The 17965-nt window shown below is 42.0% G+C and overlaps 1 protein-coding gene across 1 annotated transcript; it reads right to left on the bottom strand.

The window, feature by feature from the left end:
• Nucleotides 1–1262: 1262 nt before the first annotated feature.
• LOC139913928 (NACHT, LRR and PYD domains-containing protein 3-like) lies at nucleotides 1263–12613 on the bottom strand. The gene is made up of 8 exons (XM_078284793.1): nucleotides 12337–12613; nucleotides 10539–10646; nucleotides 7887–9774; nucleotides 7598–7771; nucleotides 2966–3139; nucleotides 2293–2466; nucleotides 2043–2089; nucleotides 1263–1795 (listed from the first exon to the last, which is right to left on the bottom strand). Exons 1-8 carry the CDS (start codon nucleotides 12611–12613, stop codon nucleotides 1263–1265), a joined length of 3375 nt encoding a protein of 1124 aa, XP_078140919.1.
• Nucleotides 12614–17965: the final 5352 nt, after the last annotated feature.

Here is a 17965-nt window from a genome sequence, read left to right as displayed (position 1 = left end):
AATCCAGACTGGAAATTTCATTGGTAATTGAAACATAAAATATTTGGATCAGTGGTTAAACCTATCTTATGTAAAATAAAATGGTGCTATTTGAAGAAGTTCTCGTATAAACTGACTTTCAAACTTTCAAAACACTCTTTGTGTGTCTGCAGATTCATACATGTGTATTGAAACACTTAAAACTGGGTATAGCTCCGAAACCCTCACTTTAGTATAGGTTTACCATGTTTTGTGTTTCAAAACCAAAATATTGTGTTTAAATTGCTCCCAAACACTGATATTAGTGTTTCAACTCGAGCTCCCCCCAAACACCAATTCCAGTGTTTCAATGGCTACATAGCACTGCTTATGGTGTTTCAGAACCGGATAACTGCTGTCTCTGTACTTCCTCTTCTAACAGTGAGGTGTTGCAATATTTACCAATTTATTTCACACGATGCACCCCTGCATTTTCCACCGTGCCGAGATTGCCCCAAAACGTAAAAAGACCAAGATGCACCTTACAATGCAATAACAAAAGGCTACATGCTGTTTTTATCCACATTTTCTCTAGTCCTCCCGTATAGATTGTGTTGTGTTTCCCTTTTGTGTTTTGTTTCCTGCATAGTGGCTGTTTAGTTGTAGTTGTAGATTTAGTAATGGTAGAAATAAATGTGTGTGAGACTAAAGGTAACTTGTCCTATGTTTGCTTGCTCACAAATCAATCACTAAACCGGGAAAAGATCTGTGCTGCCCCTCTATAAGTTAATACACTGTATTAATAATAATATTAATAATAACAATAACAACCTACTTCTTGTGTTTGGCCAACTGAGAGGGTAGCTGTGGCTTCCCTTTGTTGTTATACCAGTCCATACAGAAATTGGTTTGCTGCAAATAATTGTATATTGGGGATATGTAATTTTCTATAATTTAAGGGAATATTACCTTTGAGCTTTGTTCTTACACACTAACTTTGAAGTTGTCCTGGTGGCAGCCCTACATACACAAACTCACTATAATGGTATATATAATGGTGCAGACACAACGCCCCACCCCCAAATAAAAAAAATGGTCAGAGGGAAAGATATTTTAACCTGTCCATCATCAACAACAAACTGTCATATGAACAACAATAGCTTGCCTGGTTAAATATTACTTCATTTCCTTTTCCAAACAAAATGTCCATGTTCTTGTACATATTTCATGTTTTGTGTGTGTGTGTGTGTGTGTGTGTGTGTGTGTGTGTGAGAGAGAGAGAGATCCTGTACAGTGTGAATCTCTTAAATCTGACACAGAGACACTGTGGAGCCAACCCTAAACCTAAACCCAGGGTAGAGTGGTTCAGTGAATGTGGAGTGGAAGGTGTGGATGTGGATCAGTGAGTCAGAGGAAACTCTGTAGAAGGACAGAGAGCCAGCAGGCCAGTCCAGATACACTGCTACTCTGTTAGAGCCAGAGGAGGAGAGGGAAGGTATGTCTGTTCTTCTGTTATTGTGCCAGACAGAGTAACTATAACGAGTGCAGTCCAGACTCCAGGACTTTTCATTCCCTCCCATCCAGCAGTCATCACCCTCTCCTCTCCTTCTGATTCCTCTGTAAGTCACTCCTATATGAACCCCTCCTTTCCTCTCGACCTCCCAGTAACAGCGACCAGTCAGACCATTTCTACACAGCAGCTGTTTCCAGTAGTCAAATCTCTCTGGGTGATCAGGATGTGGCTGCTCCTCTCTCACTGCTGTCACCTTTCTGTTGTCTTCAGACAGGAAGAGGTTTCTGTGTGCTGTGTTTGGGTCCAGAGTGAGTTCACAGGCATCTGATGAGAGAACAAGACTCAATACAGCAGCAGATTCTGATATAATAGACCTGCTCTATATTTATTGATGGTTTATTAACAGCTTGACTGTGAATTCTTAACAGTTTCTTTATAACACATGATGTCAACCATCATCTTCATTCACAGTAAGATTTAAATAAATGTCACATACTGCTGTGTAAATGGGGTTTCCTTAGTTGATTATGTGTTGCTTTGTTTTCATGAATCAAACTAAATACACACTTACATTTCCTCAGACCTGGTTTCAACCTCTGCTCTCCACCATGGTCCACACTGGGGGAATAAACAAAGTCAGACCAGCAGATTCTCTTTGATGATGGAAACATGGACATTTAATAACCTTCAATATGAATGAGTTTCCATACAGCATCAGTCATAACTGCTGTTAGACATTAATCAATACTCCTCATCTTCTCAGTGTGACAGAGAAAATGTGTGTGACTCTCAGCCTTCGAGCAGACGTTGCCTCTCCAGACCTGAGAGAGTCCAGTCTCCAGTGTGGATCCTCCAGTCCAGCAGAGAGCAGCTTCACTCCTGAGGCTCCTGGATGATTGTAGCTCAGGTCCAGCTCTCTCAGATGGGAGGGGTTGGAGCTCAGAGCTGAGGCCAGAGAAGCACAGCCTTCCTCTGTGAGCAGACAGCCTGACAGCCTGCACACACACACACACACACACACACACACACACACACACACACACACACACACAAAGTGAGCTAAGCTCCCAGTGTAAACTGTTAGATAATCACTATCTGCTATGATGTTAGATATGATAATGTGATATAATTTTAGTAAAAACTGCACTGGTCATCATTCCAAACTGTTGCTCCAATGATCTGCTTTGTGCTTTCATTTGGTCAGTTTGGCAGTTCTTGGATCAGTTTGAAATCTTTGAAATCTTGGATCACTTAGAAATCCTTTTTGGTATTTAAGGTCTCAACAACAGAGACAGCAAGGAGGGAAATAATGAAATATCCTGATGGAAAGCAGAAAACAGTTCATAGGGGACAGAAAGTAGAGTGAAAGGTTGTTACCACAATCATAAGAGCAGAGAAAATCCTCCACAGGTTAGGAATCTATTCACTGATGTTACTCTGTAAGTAAAGCAGGATTTAAATGGTCATGTGTTGACCAGGTTGAGGAATCCTGACCTGAGAGTCTCCAGTCTACAGTGTGGACTCTCCAGTCCAGCAGAGAGCAGCTTCAGTCCTGAATCCTGCAGGTCGTTGTTACTCAGGTCCAGCTCTCTCAGACTAGAGGACTGGGAGCTGAGAACTGAGGCCAGAGCTTCACAGCTTCTCTCTGACAGCTGACAGACACTTAGCCTGAAGAAGAATTAGTGAACTTTAAATATTTTATTAGTTTTACTATCAATAAGCTTAACTCCAAACCTGTACACACATCAAACAATTGAACACACGCACACACCACACAACTGAACTGTGTGTATGAGTGACTCTGCAGAACGGGAGCAGAGTGTTCAGTCCAGTTCTCCACAGCATGGAATCAGTTTCAACAAAGAGGACAAACTAGACTCTTTATGGAAGTGAAGCCACACTTTCCATTTCTCTAACGCTTGCTTACTATGTTGCTATGAGCTTCATCTACAAGGAAACTGAACTGAACACTGCTGTCTGAGCCTCACTACAACACACAGTCACACACACAACAGACAAATGAGGAATGGACAGTGAGGCAACGTACAGATAATTCAACAGTAAACTAAAACTGCACTTAGTTTTATTTCTAAAAAGCAGGAGAAAAATGGTAATCAATAACACAATAATAATTGATTACATTTATATAGCGCTTTTCTAAGTACTCAAAGCGCTTCACATATCGGGGGGGGGGGGGACTCAACTCATCCACCACCTGGGTGATGCACGGCAGCCAGTTTGCACCCGAACGCTCACCACACATCAGCTATCTCAGTGGAGAGGAGAGGACTGAAAGAGCCAATTAGGTAACGAGGGATGATTAGGTGGCCATGATGGAAGGAAGGCCTGTTTTTTGGGAATTTTGCCAGGGCACCGGGGTTACACCCCTACTCTTGCGATGAGTGCCGATGGGATCTTTATCGACCACAGAGTCAGGACCTCGGTTTAACGTCTCATCCGAAGGACAGTGCTCACTCACAGGACAGAGTCGATGTCTCTGTCCTGGGGCATTGGGGATATTATTCATGAGACCAGAGGGAAGAGCACCTCCTACTAGTCCTCCAACACCAGGTGGTCTGCCATCCAAGGACTAACCACAGCCAGACCTGCTTAGCTTTCCAGACAAGCTAGCGATGTGATGCAGGAGCTATGGTGCTGGCTTGACAAATTAATAAGGCAATTGTATTTTGATCCAGTCGATTCTGGAAACTCTGGAACCTGTTCCTTAACAGAACCACTTCTTAGTTCCCACCCTTACACTAAATGGATAGAATCAAAATACAACATAGTAATGTATACCATTCAAAAATGGTATTGTTTAAAGCTTGAATTTCCATGGCCACAACAGAGATTAAGCAGAACACAGACATATAAGCAGAACACAGACATATAAAAACAACCAGTGGATTGTAATGACATATTGTTGCAAAAACCATCATCAAATAAAGTGAGATGACCTGAGAGTCTCCAGTCTACAGTGTGGACTCCCCAGTCCAGCAGAGAGCAGCTTCAGTCCTGAATCCTGCAGGTCGTTGTTACTCAGGTCCAGCTCTCTCAGACTAGAGGACTGGGAGCTGAGAACTGAGGCCAGAGCTTCACAGCTTCTCTCTGACAGCTTACAGACACTCAGCCTGAAGAAGAATTAGTGATAAAGAAAAACAGATCTTTAAAAATATTTCCATTTTCTCCACTATAAAAATCTATTTAATATTGCAGCAGAGGTGGTGGATCCGCAGCAGTGGCGGTGGACCCAGGTACTCTGTGACATTTGGTGGCAGTGGTGGGATCCAGTGACTATAGAGACTACTGTTTACGACCAGAGAGCATGTTCGAACAAGCCATCCAAGACCAGCAGCCACAGCTCTATGTGCTGGGGGTGGCCCCTTCTTCAATAGTGATGACTTCAGGTCCACCAGGGATGCGCCAGGCACAACTTTCAGCATGAGAACATTTGATCGTATTACTACTTTGACCTATTGCCCTAAAGTAAAGTGGGCACTGTACTTGGTCCCCCTATGGGCAAAGCACATGCAGCCTACATTGATATGGACATTGAGGACACTAGTGACTATGATAAGGTCAAATCTGCTTGAAAAGTACAAGATTGATTCTGAAACGTACAGACAGAGGTTTAGAGCCACAACGGTTCTACAAGGAGAGTCCCCAAAAGAACTGTATACTAGATTCAAGGAACTGTATGAAAAGTGGGTCTGTCTCAAAACCCACTCAAAGGAAGAATTCAGGGAGATCTTGGTGCTTCAACAGTTCCTGAGGATGGTCAATGGAGATTTTGGATTCGTGAACACAACCCCAGCACTACCAAGGAAGCTTCATTGCTGCATGCCGTGGCATGAAGAATTACAAGCTTGGACGCGAGAGAGAAGTTGGTGCTTCTGCTCCTGGTAAGACTGAGGGTTGGACTGGTGGTCAGCCATTCAGTCAACCTAATTACCCAGTTACATCTACTGTATCACATGAGCCAAGCAAGGACACTGTAGTGTGTTACCACTATGGCCAGTCAGGGCATATAAAGCCAAAGTGTCACCTCAGACAACTTAAGGTGTCCCAGATATGTGAAGTTGCAATGCAGATGGGGGAGAGTGGGTGGGAATTAGGGGCAAGAGGGTTCAGGCTATAATAGAAACAGGGCGTAACCAGACCCTTGTCAAACCCCATTTGGTCCCAGCATGTGCAGTAATGCCAGACTGCACAGTCAGTACTATGTGTGTTCACTGTGATGAAAAACCGTACCCTACAACAGATATGTACCTCAAGATTGAGAAAGAAAGAAAGCAAGAAAGAAAGCATGTTCTATGGTTGTCACTCGGGCTCAGTCTAAGGTGCAGGATCATCAAGATATAGCACATGGGACGAGCTACCTTTCTCTGTTCCACATGATAAAGTGAGAAAACAAGAATCACGAGGAGGAGAGAGAAGTTTTGAGGGAACCCAGTTCAAGCGGCACTCCCTAACCCCACCCAAGAGCCAAGCAATGAGTTCAAAATCCCAAGTAACATCAGGCAATTACAGCATGAGGATGTCACCCTTGCTCCCCTGTACACAGACATAGAAGAATATGCCAATGGGGATGCAACAGGGCAGAGGTTCAAGCTGAGGAGGGGGATACTATATCGCCACAGGGAGAAGGGAGACCAGCTAGTGGTCCCTTGTCCTCTCAAGTCAAAGGTCTTAGAGTTGGAACATTCTAGTCCATGGGCAGGTCACTTAGGCCAGACTAAGTCATGCAGATGGTGGGCAACAGGTTTTATTGGCCCAACATCTGTGCAGAGTCGGTACAATTTTGCACGACATGCCCTCAGTGTCAGCTCACAGCCCCTGACAAGAAATCTAACAGAGTTCCCTTCGTGTCCATGCCCATAATTGATGTTCCATTCTGTCAAATTGCCATGGATGTGAGGTAAGGTTCAGCCAAACCTTGAAGTCCATGCTGCACAAGTTTGTCTCTATCACAGGGGCGGACTGGGATGAGTGGGTCCCATACCTGCTGTTTGCCTACCGTGAAGTGTCACAGGCCTCTACTGGCTTCTCACCTTTTGAGTTGCTCTACAGAAGACAGGTGAGGGGTCCACTGGATATGCTGACGGAGGCATGGGAAAGTGAGCAACCTGAGCAGAAGATGAATGTCTTGTCCTATGTGCTGAAAATGAGGAACGGGATAGAGAAGGAGGAGGTGCAGCGTAACATGAAGGCTGCACAGACCACTAAGAAAAAGTTGTATGTATAGGTATCAAAAGACCCCAGGACAGCAGGTGTTACTTCTCCTCCCCACAGTAGAGAGCAGTCTCTTTGCAAAGTGGCAGGGACCAGTATTGCCCCACGACACAAGAGACTGGTGCCAGGGTGGACATGTCCTACCTGACAGCAGCACACCAAGAGGACACTGAGTCCTGTATTCCTGAGGGGCTGTTTTCAGTGGTTCCCAGCAGAACACACCTAGCACAGCACTACATAATGCTGAAAGAGCCAGATCTAATCAGTCCCCAGCTACTGCATCCCAGCACAACGTGCCCCCAAAATGAATGCTCAACTGGAGAAAATGAAGGACATGGGAATAGTTGAACCATCATATAGGATTGACCCCCAGTCAATTCTACAATCCGACAATCCTACTTGTTTGCCACCGTCCATGGCTCTCCACACTTGGCCATTTTATCAATTTATTGAGTTGTTCTGTTGTTTGTTTGTCTTTTGTGTAATCAATAAATGTGTGAATTACTCCTTTGGCTCTTCTGTGTAGACATGTCTCAAGCTCAACAATAACCCAAGTACCTTAGGAATATCTTCAGAAATCCTAATCAATGCTAAATACTATAGTATGACCCATAATCATAACTACTACTCAAACCTAGATAGCACACCTTTGCCCACCTAAGGCAAGATATGCTACACTACATGTCTATGTAGTGTAAAAACTGTAGAGGATACAGTGACAAAATCAATAAGTATGAATAACAGTATTAGTGTGCCCGCCTTACAAATACATTAATTAAAGCTTGACTTCGCATTTCCAGAGAAAAATGCATAACAAAGACATAAAAAACAATATGAAAGTGGATTGCTAAGACAAATTGTTGTAAAAACCATCAATAAATAAAGTGAGCTGACCTGAGAGTTTCCAGTCTACAGTGTGGACTCCCCAATCCAGCAGAGAGCAGCTTCAGTCCTGAATCCTGCAGGTCGTTGTTACTCAGGTCCAGCTCTCTCAGACTAGAGGACTGGGAGCTGAGAACTGAGGCCAGAGCTTCACAGCTTCTCTCTGACAGCTGACAGCCACTCAGCCTGAAGGAGAATTAGTGATGAAGACAAATAACAACTTTGAAAATGTTTCTATTTTCTCTTCTGTAAAAAAAACACATTTGATATGGTTAATATATCCAGTTATCGATGCACCTACAAAGATTTAATGGCGGCTTCAGCAACTGGCAGCAGCCTCAGAAGACCCTCCTCTGAAGCAGAGTATTTCTTCAGGTCAAACACGTCCAGTTTCTCTTCTGATGACAGTAAGATGAAGACCAGAGCCGACCACTGAGCAGGGGAGAGTTTGACTGTGGAGAGACTTCCTGAACTCAGGTACTGTTGGATCTCCTCCACTAGAGAACGGTCATTCAGTTCATTCAGACAGTGGAACAGATTGATGCTTCTCTCTGGAGAGGGATTCTCCCTGATCTTCTTCTTGATGTACTGGACTGTTTTCTGATTGATCTGTGAAGTACTTCCTGTCTGTTTCAACAGGTCTTGTATGAGATCCTGATTGGTCTGCAGTGAAAGGCCCAGGAGGAAGCGGAGGAACAAGTCCAGGTGTCCATTTGGACTCTGTAAGGCCTTGTCAGTTGCAATCCTGTGGACCTTTGTTGTAGATGTTTTAGTGAAAAACATCCACAGATTTCGGAAAGTCAGTCGTGGCATGGGCATTACATTCTTGTTGCTGTTGATGAGTGACAGGACCACATGAACAGCAGCCAGAAACTCCTGAATGCTCAGATGGACAAAGCTGAACATCTTGTTCTTGTCCTTTTCCTTCTTCCGCCCACGTTCCTCTTTAAAGATCTCTGTGAACACTCCTGAGTACACTGAGGCTTCAGTGAAGTTAATGCCACTCTTTTTTAGGTCCTTCTCATAGAAGATCAGGTTGCCTTTCTCCAGCTGTTGAAAAGCCAGTTTTGCAAGTGACTGAATGTACTGAATGCTGTTTTCTGTGCCATACTTCTTTTTCGTCTGATCGATCTGAAACACCAGGAATTCTGTGTACATCTCAGTCAGGGTCTTGGGAAGGTTTTCTCTCTCACTGGTTTCCAACAGATCCTCCAGAACTGTAGCAGTGACCCAGCAGAAGACTGGGATGTGGCACATGATGTGGAGGCTTCGTGAAGTCTTGATGTGGGAGATGATTCTTCTGGCCAGCTCCTCATCTCTGAATCTCTTCCTGAAGTACTCCTCCTTCTGTGGGTCAGTGAAACCTCTCACCTCTGTCACCATGTCAACAAACTCTCCAGGGATCTGATTGGCTGCTGCAGGTCGTGTGGTTATCCAGAGGCGAGCAGAGGGAAGCAGTTTCCCCTCGATGAGGTTTGTCAGCAGTACTTCTACTCTGGTTGACTCTGTCACATCAATAGAGCACTTTTCATTGGCAGTGAAGTCTAGTTGAAGGCGGCTCTCATCCAGTCCGTCCAACACAAACAGGAGTTTGAAATTACTCTTGTCATAGTTTTTGTTTCCTGATGTCTGTAATCTTGTGAAGATTTCATTAAGAGCCTCCTCCTTGATGTCTTTGGTTTCCCAGATACATCTGTGAATTAGTTCTGCAAAACGAAACCTTTCTCCCTTCAGTAAATTCAGCTGGCGGAAGGTGAAGGGGAATATGAGATGAACATCTTGATTGGCTCTTCCTTCAGTCCAGTCCAGGATGAGCTTGTGCACAAGGAACGTTTTGCCGATTCCTGCAATCCCATTGGTCAGTACTGTTCTTATGGATGTGTATTTTCCAGAAGGTTTGAAGATGTCGCAGGGTTTGATTGGTTTCTCTGTTTCCGCTGGCTTTCTTGATGCCATCTCAATCTGCCTGACCTCATGCTGCATGTTGATGTGTATGTCACCTCCATCTGTGATGTAGAGCTCTGTGTAGATATCATCCAGAGGTTTCTTATCCTTCATCTCTAACCATCCTTCTTGTGCACACATAAATCTATCCTGGATGTTAGATTGGAGCTTTTGTTGGTACCATATGATGAGTCGTGGAGGCTTTGGTGATTGCACCATCAAATCTGTGTAGAACAAAGTAAAATCTGTAAAAAACAACTAAAAGCAGAAAAGTGTCCAGCAGACACTTCTTTTCTAGCTAGCAACACCAAACAGATGCTAGTGCATTTTTTGCTAAAAGTAGGTGCTCTGAGAATAACAAACATGTTTTCACTGTCACCATCATTACATCCTTTACTTGTGAAAAGAGGCTCCCTGTGGATGTGCAGCCTTAGTGGAGCAGGCAAGTTGCAATATCAGGCAGAGCAGGCTGTGGATAATATTCTATTATTCAGATATTTCATTGCAAGTGTAGCAGGTTATTTAACTGTGGGTTGCTTACATTCACAACATTTATGACTCTTTTCCAGGGAAAGGTTTTGATGAGCACACATGCTCTTTGATGCACCCAAGCTTCACAATCACACATTTACACAGAGCTGCCCAGAGCTGCCCAGTACAACCACAGTCTTCTACTGGTGGCCACTGAGCAGCTCCACTGGAGCAGTTGGGGGTTCAGTGCCTTGCTCAAGGGTATCTTGACAACAGTTGTTAAAGGAAGAGGAGAACATTACTGATTCACTTTCCCATGCAAGATTTTCCAGCCAGTACAGGGATTTGAACTGGCAACTCTCAAGTCACAAGCCCAATTCTGAATCTTTTATTCAAATAAATCGGCGCTTCCAGGAGCTGTGACATCAAGTAAAAGAAGAGGATTAATCAAATCCTTAATCAATTTAACAGCCACACTAAATGGGCAGTGACAAGGCAACCAACATGGCAGCCAGGACGAGCCAGAGAATAGCTTTACCTTCAGTCTGACTGCGGTCGGTGGGAAGGTGAGGAAGAGGGGCAGCCTGTGGTTGACTGGCGGAAGCTCCTCTGTTCTCTGAAGTCTCCCCGACATCACTGACATCCACTGAGACTGAGACAGAGAGAGAGAGAGAGAGAGAGAGAGAGAGAGAGAGAGAAAGGAACGTTACAAGGACTTGACTTTAACACAAGCCAACCAACCAACAGCTACTATGCATCCCACAAGTCTTAATATGCCAATAGTCCATATATAGTCCATATATGCTGAAGGCACTGAAGGGACTGAACATACAATGTGTCTCTCACATGAATAGGTGACACACTGTCGTCAGTTACTTTTACTACTTTCACCACTGTACAAACACACTGTATGGTTCGGTAATATGTGATTTTATCCAGAGAGCAACAACATCTTACTACTCTCTCATGTCAGCAGATGAGTCAATCAGCTGCTCATAGTCATACCTGCATTCTGATTTAGTAAACAGGCTGTACAAACTTAAAATTGTTCACCCGTGTCATCCTGCTATTCTTAGGTAGTTAGCATTCGTAAGAACAACTACTATGGAAGGCAGAACCATTGCAAACTGTCTTCCTCTGTGCAGACCCATACATGTGTTCCTGTTTAATTAAACCTAAATTGACCTGCTGTCTGTCTCTCTGTCTCGTCCTTGACTGAGGTCTGCTGGTCCTGGTCCTGGGTTGACTGCCACCTGAGGCCTTGAGGGTCTGATGGAGCTCCAAACCCTTTTCTCTGCCTCTACAGCACTCGATAAATGGGACCAGAATCACAATTCTCTAAATCTAAACCAATTTCAACCACAGTGACACTTGATCCCTCAAATTTAAATCCACGCGTCCCATACATTTTTTTTACAACCTAAAATGTCCGCCATGGTCCTGCTGTTTGACCCCTTCTTGGTTACATCTCCTAACCGCAATGAAATACTGATTAATCTTAGCTGCGGCTAGTAAACTACAGTGTTCTTTATCAGGTCAACCAATCCATCCTATTCTGAAAGGTACTGTGGTGGCTAAGACATTAATTTGTCTGGTAAAAATTGTCTGAGTTTGTGTAATATTTGGTGTCCAGTTGGCCCCCGTGTGGCCAGACCTACTGAGGTGTCCTTGAGCAAGAAACTTAACCCCTACCTGCTCCAGGGGTGCGGCACTAGCTGGCTGACCCTGCACCCCAACTACAGGGCAAAGTAAGAATTTAGCACTTGGGAAATCAATAAAGTATATTAAAATCACAAAGTTGTATGAGTGTTGAGAAAACATGTCTGTCTTTTTTCTGACATTTGTGTAACATAAAACTTAATATAAACACAAACACTTAAAAGCCAGCCTGTCTCTCTTAATGCATCTACTGTCTGGATGCTACGGAGCCCGGGAGTGCCCATCGGGAGAAAAATTATTTATGTCGTGGCCACGATTTACTGTAACGTGCGCACGATATGCAATTCAAGCTCTCATTTTATTTTTTCGTGCGCACAAATTGCCATAACGTGCCCTCGAAATAGTGATATCGTGCTCTCGATATATAATACATGCCCTCTTCACGAGCTTATAAAGAGTCAGTGCACATATTGGTGATTATGTTTAAATGTGGCGCTGTCCTGGGTGTGTTGCAGCACCTGATTGTGTTTACATGGCCTGAAGGTTAAGTGCCTAAATATGTTGCAATATTTGGAGGATATGCCTATTCAGTGTAAACAGACAATGGATATTAGCATACCAAATCCTTACTAGGCCTATCTGCAATACCTAAAAGGTATAATCTTCCCATGACTCACCTTCGGGTCCTGAGCTGGTGTTTGATAAACTCTGCACTAGATCATTCCTGTTGATCTTCTGCAAAACCTTCTTGGTCACCTCCAGAGAGTGTTGGTTGTAGGTCTGCACCATCTGATCCACTGTGTCCTGCCTGTCTGCATTCTCCAGCCGGCTCTTTGGGATGGCTGGGAAGCCTTCCAGCATGTCAGCCTGCTGCAGGAACCACTTGAACTTCTTAAACTCTTCATCTCCCAAATGCTCCAAAGTTCCCAAAAGCAGCTCTACAGGCATCGTCATCATTGCTCCCTGGTAAAATCAGACAAAAATCTTCAACTCAGAGAACAATAATGCAATTTTTTCACATTGTCTTGGGGTACAAAATTAGTTAAAAATACAATCATTTGTGATTTTTTGTGTTTTAAAAGTTTAGCAACATTCTCTTGTAGTAAGCCAGCCAGATGTAGTAAACCAGCCAAACTGCATCATGCTTTAGCCAGTAAATCTCACAAGAGGGCGCCCTCACTCCACACAAAAACCTCATCCACAACAAATCCTAACAAAAATCATAACACATTGTTTTCTGTGTGAAACCAAATTACATGACATTACTGAGGGATTCAGTGTCTTGCTCAAGGACACTTCAGCAGGGAAGACACTCGTCAACACAGGGACTTGAACCATTCAGCCTGCTGACTGATAAAACTAATATAATACTTTTGATGTACAGTTCAGGATTCTGATTTTGAAATGAAGTAAAGCCAAAGTTATTTTGTGTCTTTTCTGGGAGTTGTAGTTATATTGTTGCTGACAGAACTACAAGTCTGTCTGTTAGGCAATCAACCAGGACCACATAAGCCAAAATCCCACTGAGGACTTGGTAATGTAACTGGTAATATTGCATGTCTTCAGCGGGGTCAGTGCAGGGTGGTTCCCTGTTTTCATTTCCTTTATTTCTGTGAACTGGTGAATGTATTTTTCTTTTTTTCATTTGACTGTCACTCTTTCCAGCCTCCTGCTACTCATAACTGGAATAAACAATAAAAACACCTGAAAGTCCATGTTTTTATCTTGTCTATTTCAACATTCACATTCACTTTTCCTCTCAGTCAAAAAAGAAAGAAGAGCAAGAAGGAGAAGTGTAGACATTATAGATGATAATGCACTAAAATTAAAATGAATTAATCCTATAACTGAACATTTCCTATGGGCCTCCCTGATTTATTTTATTTTGTTATTATTTTTCATCACATGTTGCTTTATGCAGTGGCTATAAAATGTTTTCATTCCCCTTGACATGTTGCACATTGTATTGTCGTACAATTTTTTTTCAAAATACATTTATTTGGGATTTGTGGTTCAAAAGTACTCTTTTCTATCAAAATGGAATAGAAAATCTGGAAATTGATATGCATTATGTAATATGTAGTTTGTAAAACTACTAATAATGAAGTAATCCTATTACTCGCTTGGGCTACAATGTCTCACATATTTTATTCATGCTTCATCTTCAGGTTATAGGTTATTATATTACTTTAAATAGATTTTTCCATATATGCTCTAATTTTACCCATCTTGCTAAGAAGTTTCATATAAGGACCCTTCAGTACATCTTAAGAGGATTTTAAGGAGGGATATCAGTGTCACTTATGGATAATATTTGAGTCAAAGAAATAATTATTAGGTAGTAACCTTACCTGGAAACACTGACGGATGCTGCTTATTCTATTTCACCAGTCCTGGCGTCTGTCTCCATCTGATCTGAGGCTGCTGTCACATCCTCATAACTTCACTATCAAACTGTAGAAACATTGGTAAAACTTTAACCAGTCTAATCTTTGGCCAGAAAACAAGTATTGTTAGATATGGTTTTATTATGCGTCTATCAAATGGTGTAATTTAACCACATAATCTACAGTGGACTCCAGCCACTCTGGCCTCATTAAAACATGTTGAAAGTGAAAGAAAATAAATGTCTTCATGACTTTGATGTTAACTCACAAACAATGATTTCATTCTGCCTGGAAAAAAAATAAATTTTCCTTCTTCAGCATTACATGTGAAAACGCAAGACCTTTAGTGTGCTTTCTCCTCTCTAACTTTACTATGGAAGTCAATGAAGAAAAAACCTGGTGAAAAGTCAACTCAATCAATTCCACAATTAAGTAATACATATTCAGATCTCCAAGCATCAAATACACATTTTGTAAGACTTCATATACATCATATGAAAATATACAATACAGTCACAATACAATTCCACACAGTTTATTCGTCAAACATATCTAATGTTTCCTGGTAGGATCCTTACCTGGTGAACTCACATCCAGATCAAGTCAAACAGACTTTCTGCCTTCATCTGTAGAGGAAACACTGACAGACTTCAGTCCTGGTGTCTGTGTTCTTTTGATCTGAGGCTGCTGTCACATCCTCATAACTTCACTATCAAACTGTACAAAACGTCAGCATGACATCAGACCTTTGGCCAGAAACCAAGTCTGTGTTCACAGATCAGGAAAGAAATCACAGATCAGGAGGTGTGGTTTTACTGTGTGTCCACTAGAGGGAGAATTTCATCCACATAACTCAAATTCATCATGAATTAACTGTTAATTACATTCCTGTGGAAGCTTTTGCAATCATTTTTCTATATAGATCTACTTTAAAAAACACTGAAATTGCTATTCCCTATAAAACAATTAATCACTTTTATGAATGGTAGGTTATGCAACCGTATGTGAGAGCGTTGTTTTGTTGCATGCTGGAGAAAGTTTCATGGTTCCAAAACTTTACCTTCAAGTTCAGGTTTAGTTAAGTATTCAATGACTTTAGTGCTAATAATACATATACCACTTAGGCAATAACTTTAGCATGCAAAACAGTGTAAAATGTGTCAAACACTTCCAGGGTGTGCCAAGCTCTCCACAGCACCTGTGCGCCATCTGCTGGTTGAAATCTGCATTGAAGCCACTGAAAACTTTGTTTTGTCCACAAAATGCTTGCCACGTGTTTCACAGAATGCTGCCATGAAATAAACTTTGATAATGTTAATACAAATGAATAAATCTACACAGCTAAATAGTTTGTTTTAAATACAAGCTTATTATAACCACAAAACAAAAATAGTGGTCTAGGGGGCATTGACGGCTGCTTGAGACAGGCATGACACACATCCTTAAAGCATGCTGGGTCACAGGCTGTTAGAGAGTCTGCTGGGCATACACTTAGTGAGGGTTTGGAGTCTGTTAGCTCAGGTAGCTTAGCATATCAGATTGAGACTGTATCCATCCCTCGCCGCCATTGCCTAGTTGAAAATGCAACACAATCTTAATGTTTTTAACAGAGGTATTAAATCATGGCTAAAAGAGAAACAACATTGTTCTCACACCTAATACTCCTGTAGACACACCTGTATTTTGTATTTTGTGTATTTGTGTATGTATTTTTGTGTATGTATTTGTGGGTGTATTTTATGTCCTTTTTTTTTTTTTCTTCCGTTTCTTATCTTTTTTTTTCTTTTCTTTTTTCTATTTTAACTTTAAAAAAAAAAAAAAAGCCTCCTGTGGACAGGTGTTGTAAATTAGCGTTTCGCTACAAACACTAAACACAGTGCATCTGGTCCTTGTGCATAAATGTATGTTACAATTCTTATGCTACTGTGATGTCCATGTCAAATAAAATAAACTTAACTTAACTTAATTTAACATACTCAAAATAATCTTATTCATTCTTATTGAATCTTATTGAACCTACTCGCACTGTTACTGGCCGTCCCAATACTGTTAGTGACACTGAGCACGTACAGCTCAGGTTCATTAACATTAGATCGCTTTCAAACAAAGCATTGCTGATCTACAACTTGATTAAAGAACATAGTATTGATATGATGGGGTTATGTGAAACCTGGTTAAATTCTTCCTCTAAATGAAGCATCTCTCCCTAACGTTACCAGTGTTGTTGTTGCTTGGACATCTAAGAAAGGTGGAGGTGTCGGTCTAATCTTCAACTCTAGTCCAAACGTTACACAAAATCCTAACATTAAACTCGCATCTTGTGAGGTGCTCATTATGTGCCCTTCTCCACCAGCTAGCTGTAACCATAATCACAGTGGTATCCTGTCAATGCCCTTATACCTAATTATCATCTATCGCCGTCCCGGGCCCTATTCGTATTTCTTAGAAGAATTTTACAATTTCCTCTCATATCTTGTTAGTCGTACAGACAACATTTTAATTACTGGTGACTTCAATATCCATCTAAATAAAACAACTGATCCACTTAGTAAGGCTTTCTCGTCCTCTCTCGTGGTATTAACGTTTCTGATTTGGCAGTTTTGGTGTATCCACCAGCATTATCAGACCACTACCTCATTAAATTCCAAATTGAACTGCCCCGTCAGCACACTAAACTAAATATGGTTGATACCAACACCTGGCACTTGCCATATTGATGCTCCCACAATCACTAAACTCGCAGATCTTTTGCCTAATACTCTTGCCTCACTCCCAGAACAAATCGGTTCCCTTGATTATTTCACAGATGATTTTAATCCATTTTACTTGATTCGTTGGACTCTGTCGCGCCTCTAATCACAAAGACTTGCCATCTAAAGAACGGCTTGGTTTACTGAGTGTACTCATGCACAAAAACAGGCATGTAGAAAGCCAGAACGCAAATGGCGCTCATCCAAACTTGAGGTCTTTCGGCTAGCAGCCCTAGCAGCTCTCCGCTGCTAGGGCCTCCTATTTCTCTGAGGTAATTAATACTAACAAAGATAATGTTAAATTCCTATTCAACACGGGAGCAAAAATTAACAAAAATTAGCCGAAAACCCTCCCCTGTGCTCTGTACCCTGTACTCAGGGGCCTTCAAAGCAGCCGTGATTAAACCTCTGCTTAAAAAACCTAACCTAGATCCTGATGTTCTTAATAATTATAGACCAATTTCTAGTCTTCCCTTTCTCTTTAAAGTCTTGGAAAGAATAGTATCTGTCCAATTAACTGACTACCTCTGCTGCAATAATCTTTTTGAACCGTCTCAATCTGGCTTCAGGTCCCTCCATAGCACTGAGACCGCTGTCACTCAGGTGGTAAATGATTCACTCCTCGCCTCAGATTACGACTCTTCCTCTGTTCTTATCTTACTTGATTTGAGCGCGGCATTCGATACAGTCGATCACAATATACTTCTAAACCGCCTAGCGAACTATGTTGGCATCTGCGGCCCCGCGCTTTCTTGGCTTAATTCCTACTTATCTGAAAGAACGCATTGTGTTTCATACAACATTGTCGCAGAACGCTCTAAAGTTAACTTTGGTGTACCACAAGGCTCTGTGCTAGGACCTTTGCCTTTCTCTATTTATATGCTACCTCTTGGCAAAATTAAATTTATCTGTTACGCGTACAGTACCCAAATTTATCTACTCATTGAACCTACTCTAACCCTAACCTAAACCTACTGTAGATTTATTCCTGTTCGCTGTCAAAAAATGGAAGACATGTAACTTCCTGCGACTAAATGCCAACAAAACTGAGATGCTAGTTGTTGGCCCAAAAACACAACGACCTCTTGTTGAGGACATCACTTTAAATTTTGGGGTTTGCTTAATTATCCAGAGTTCCCCAGTTAAAAATCTTGGCGTTACATTCGACC

The sequence above is a fragment of the Centroberyx gerrardi genome, chromosome 7, assembly GCF_048128805.1.
Source record: "Centroberyx gerrardi isolate f3 chromosome 7, fCenGer3.hap1.cur.20231027, whole genome shotgun sequence".
In the NCBI taxonomy this organism is placed as follows: Eukaryota; Metazoa; Chordata; class Actinopteri; order Beryciformes; family Berycidae; genus Centroberyx; species Centroberyx gerrardi.
Note: the sequence above shows the minus strand (reverse complement) of the source record. Positions and strands in the feature narration are given on the sequence as shown.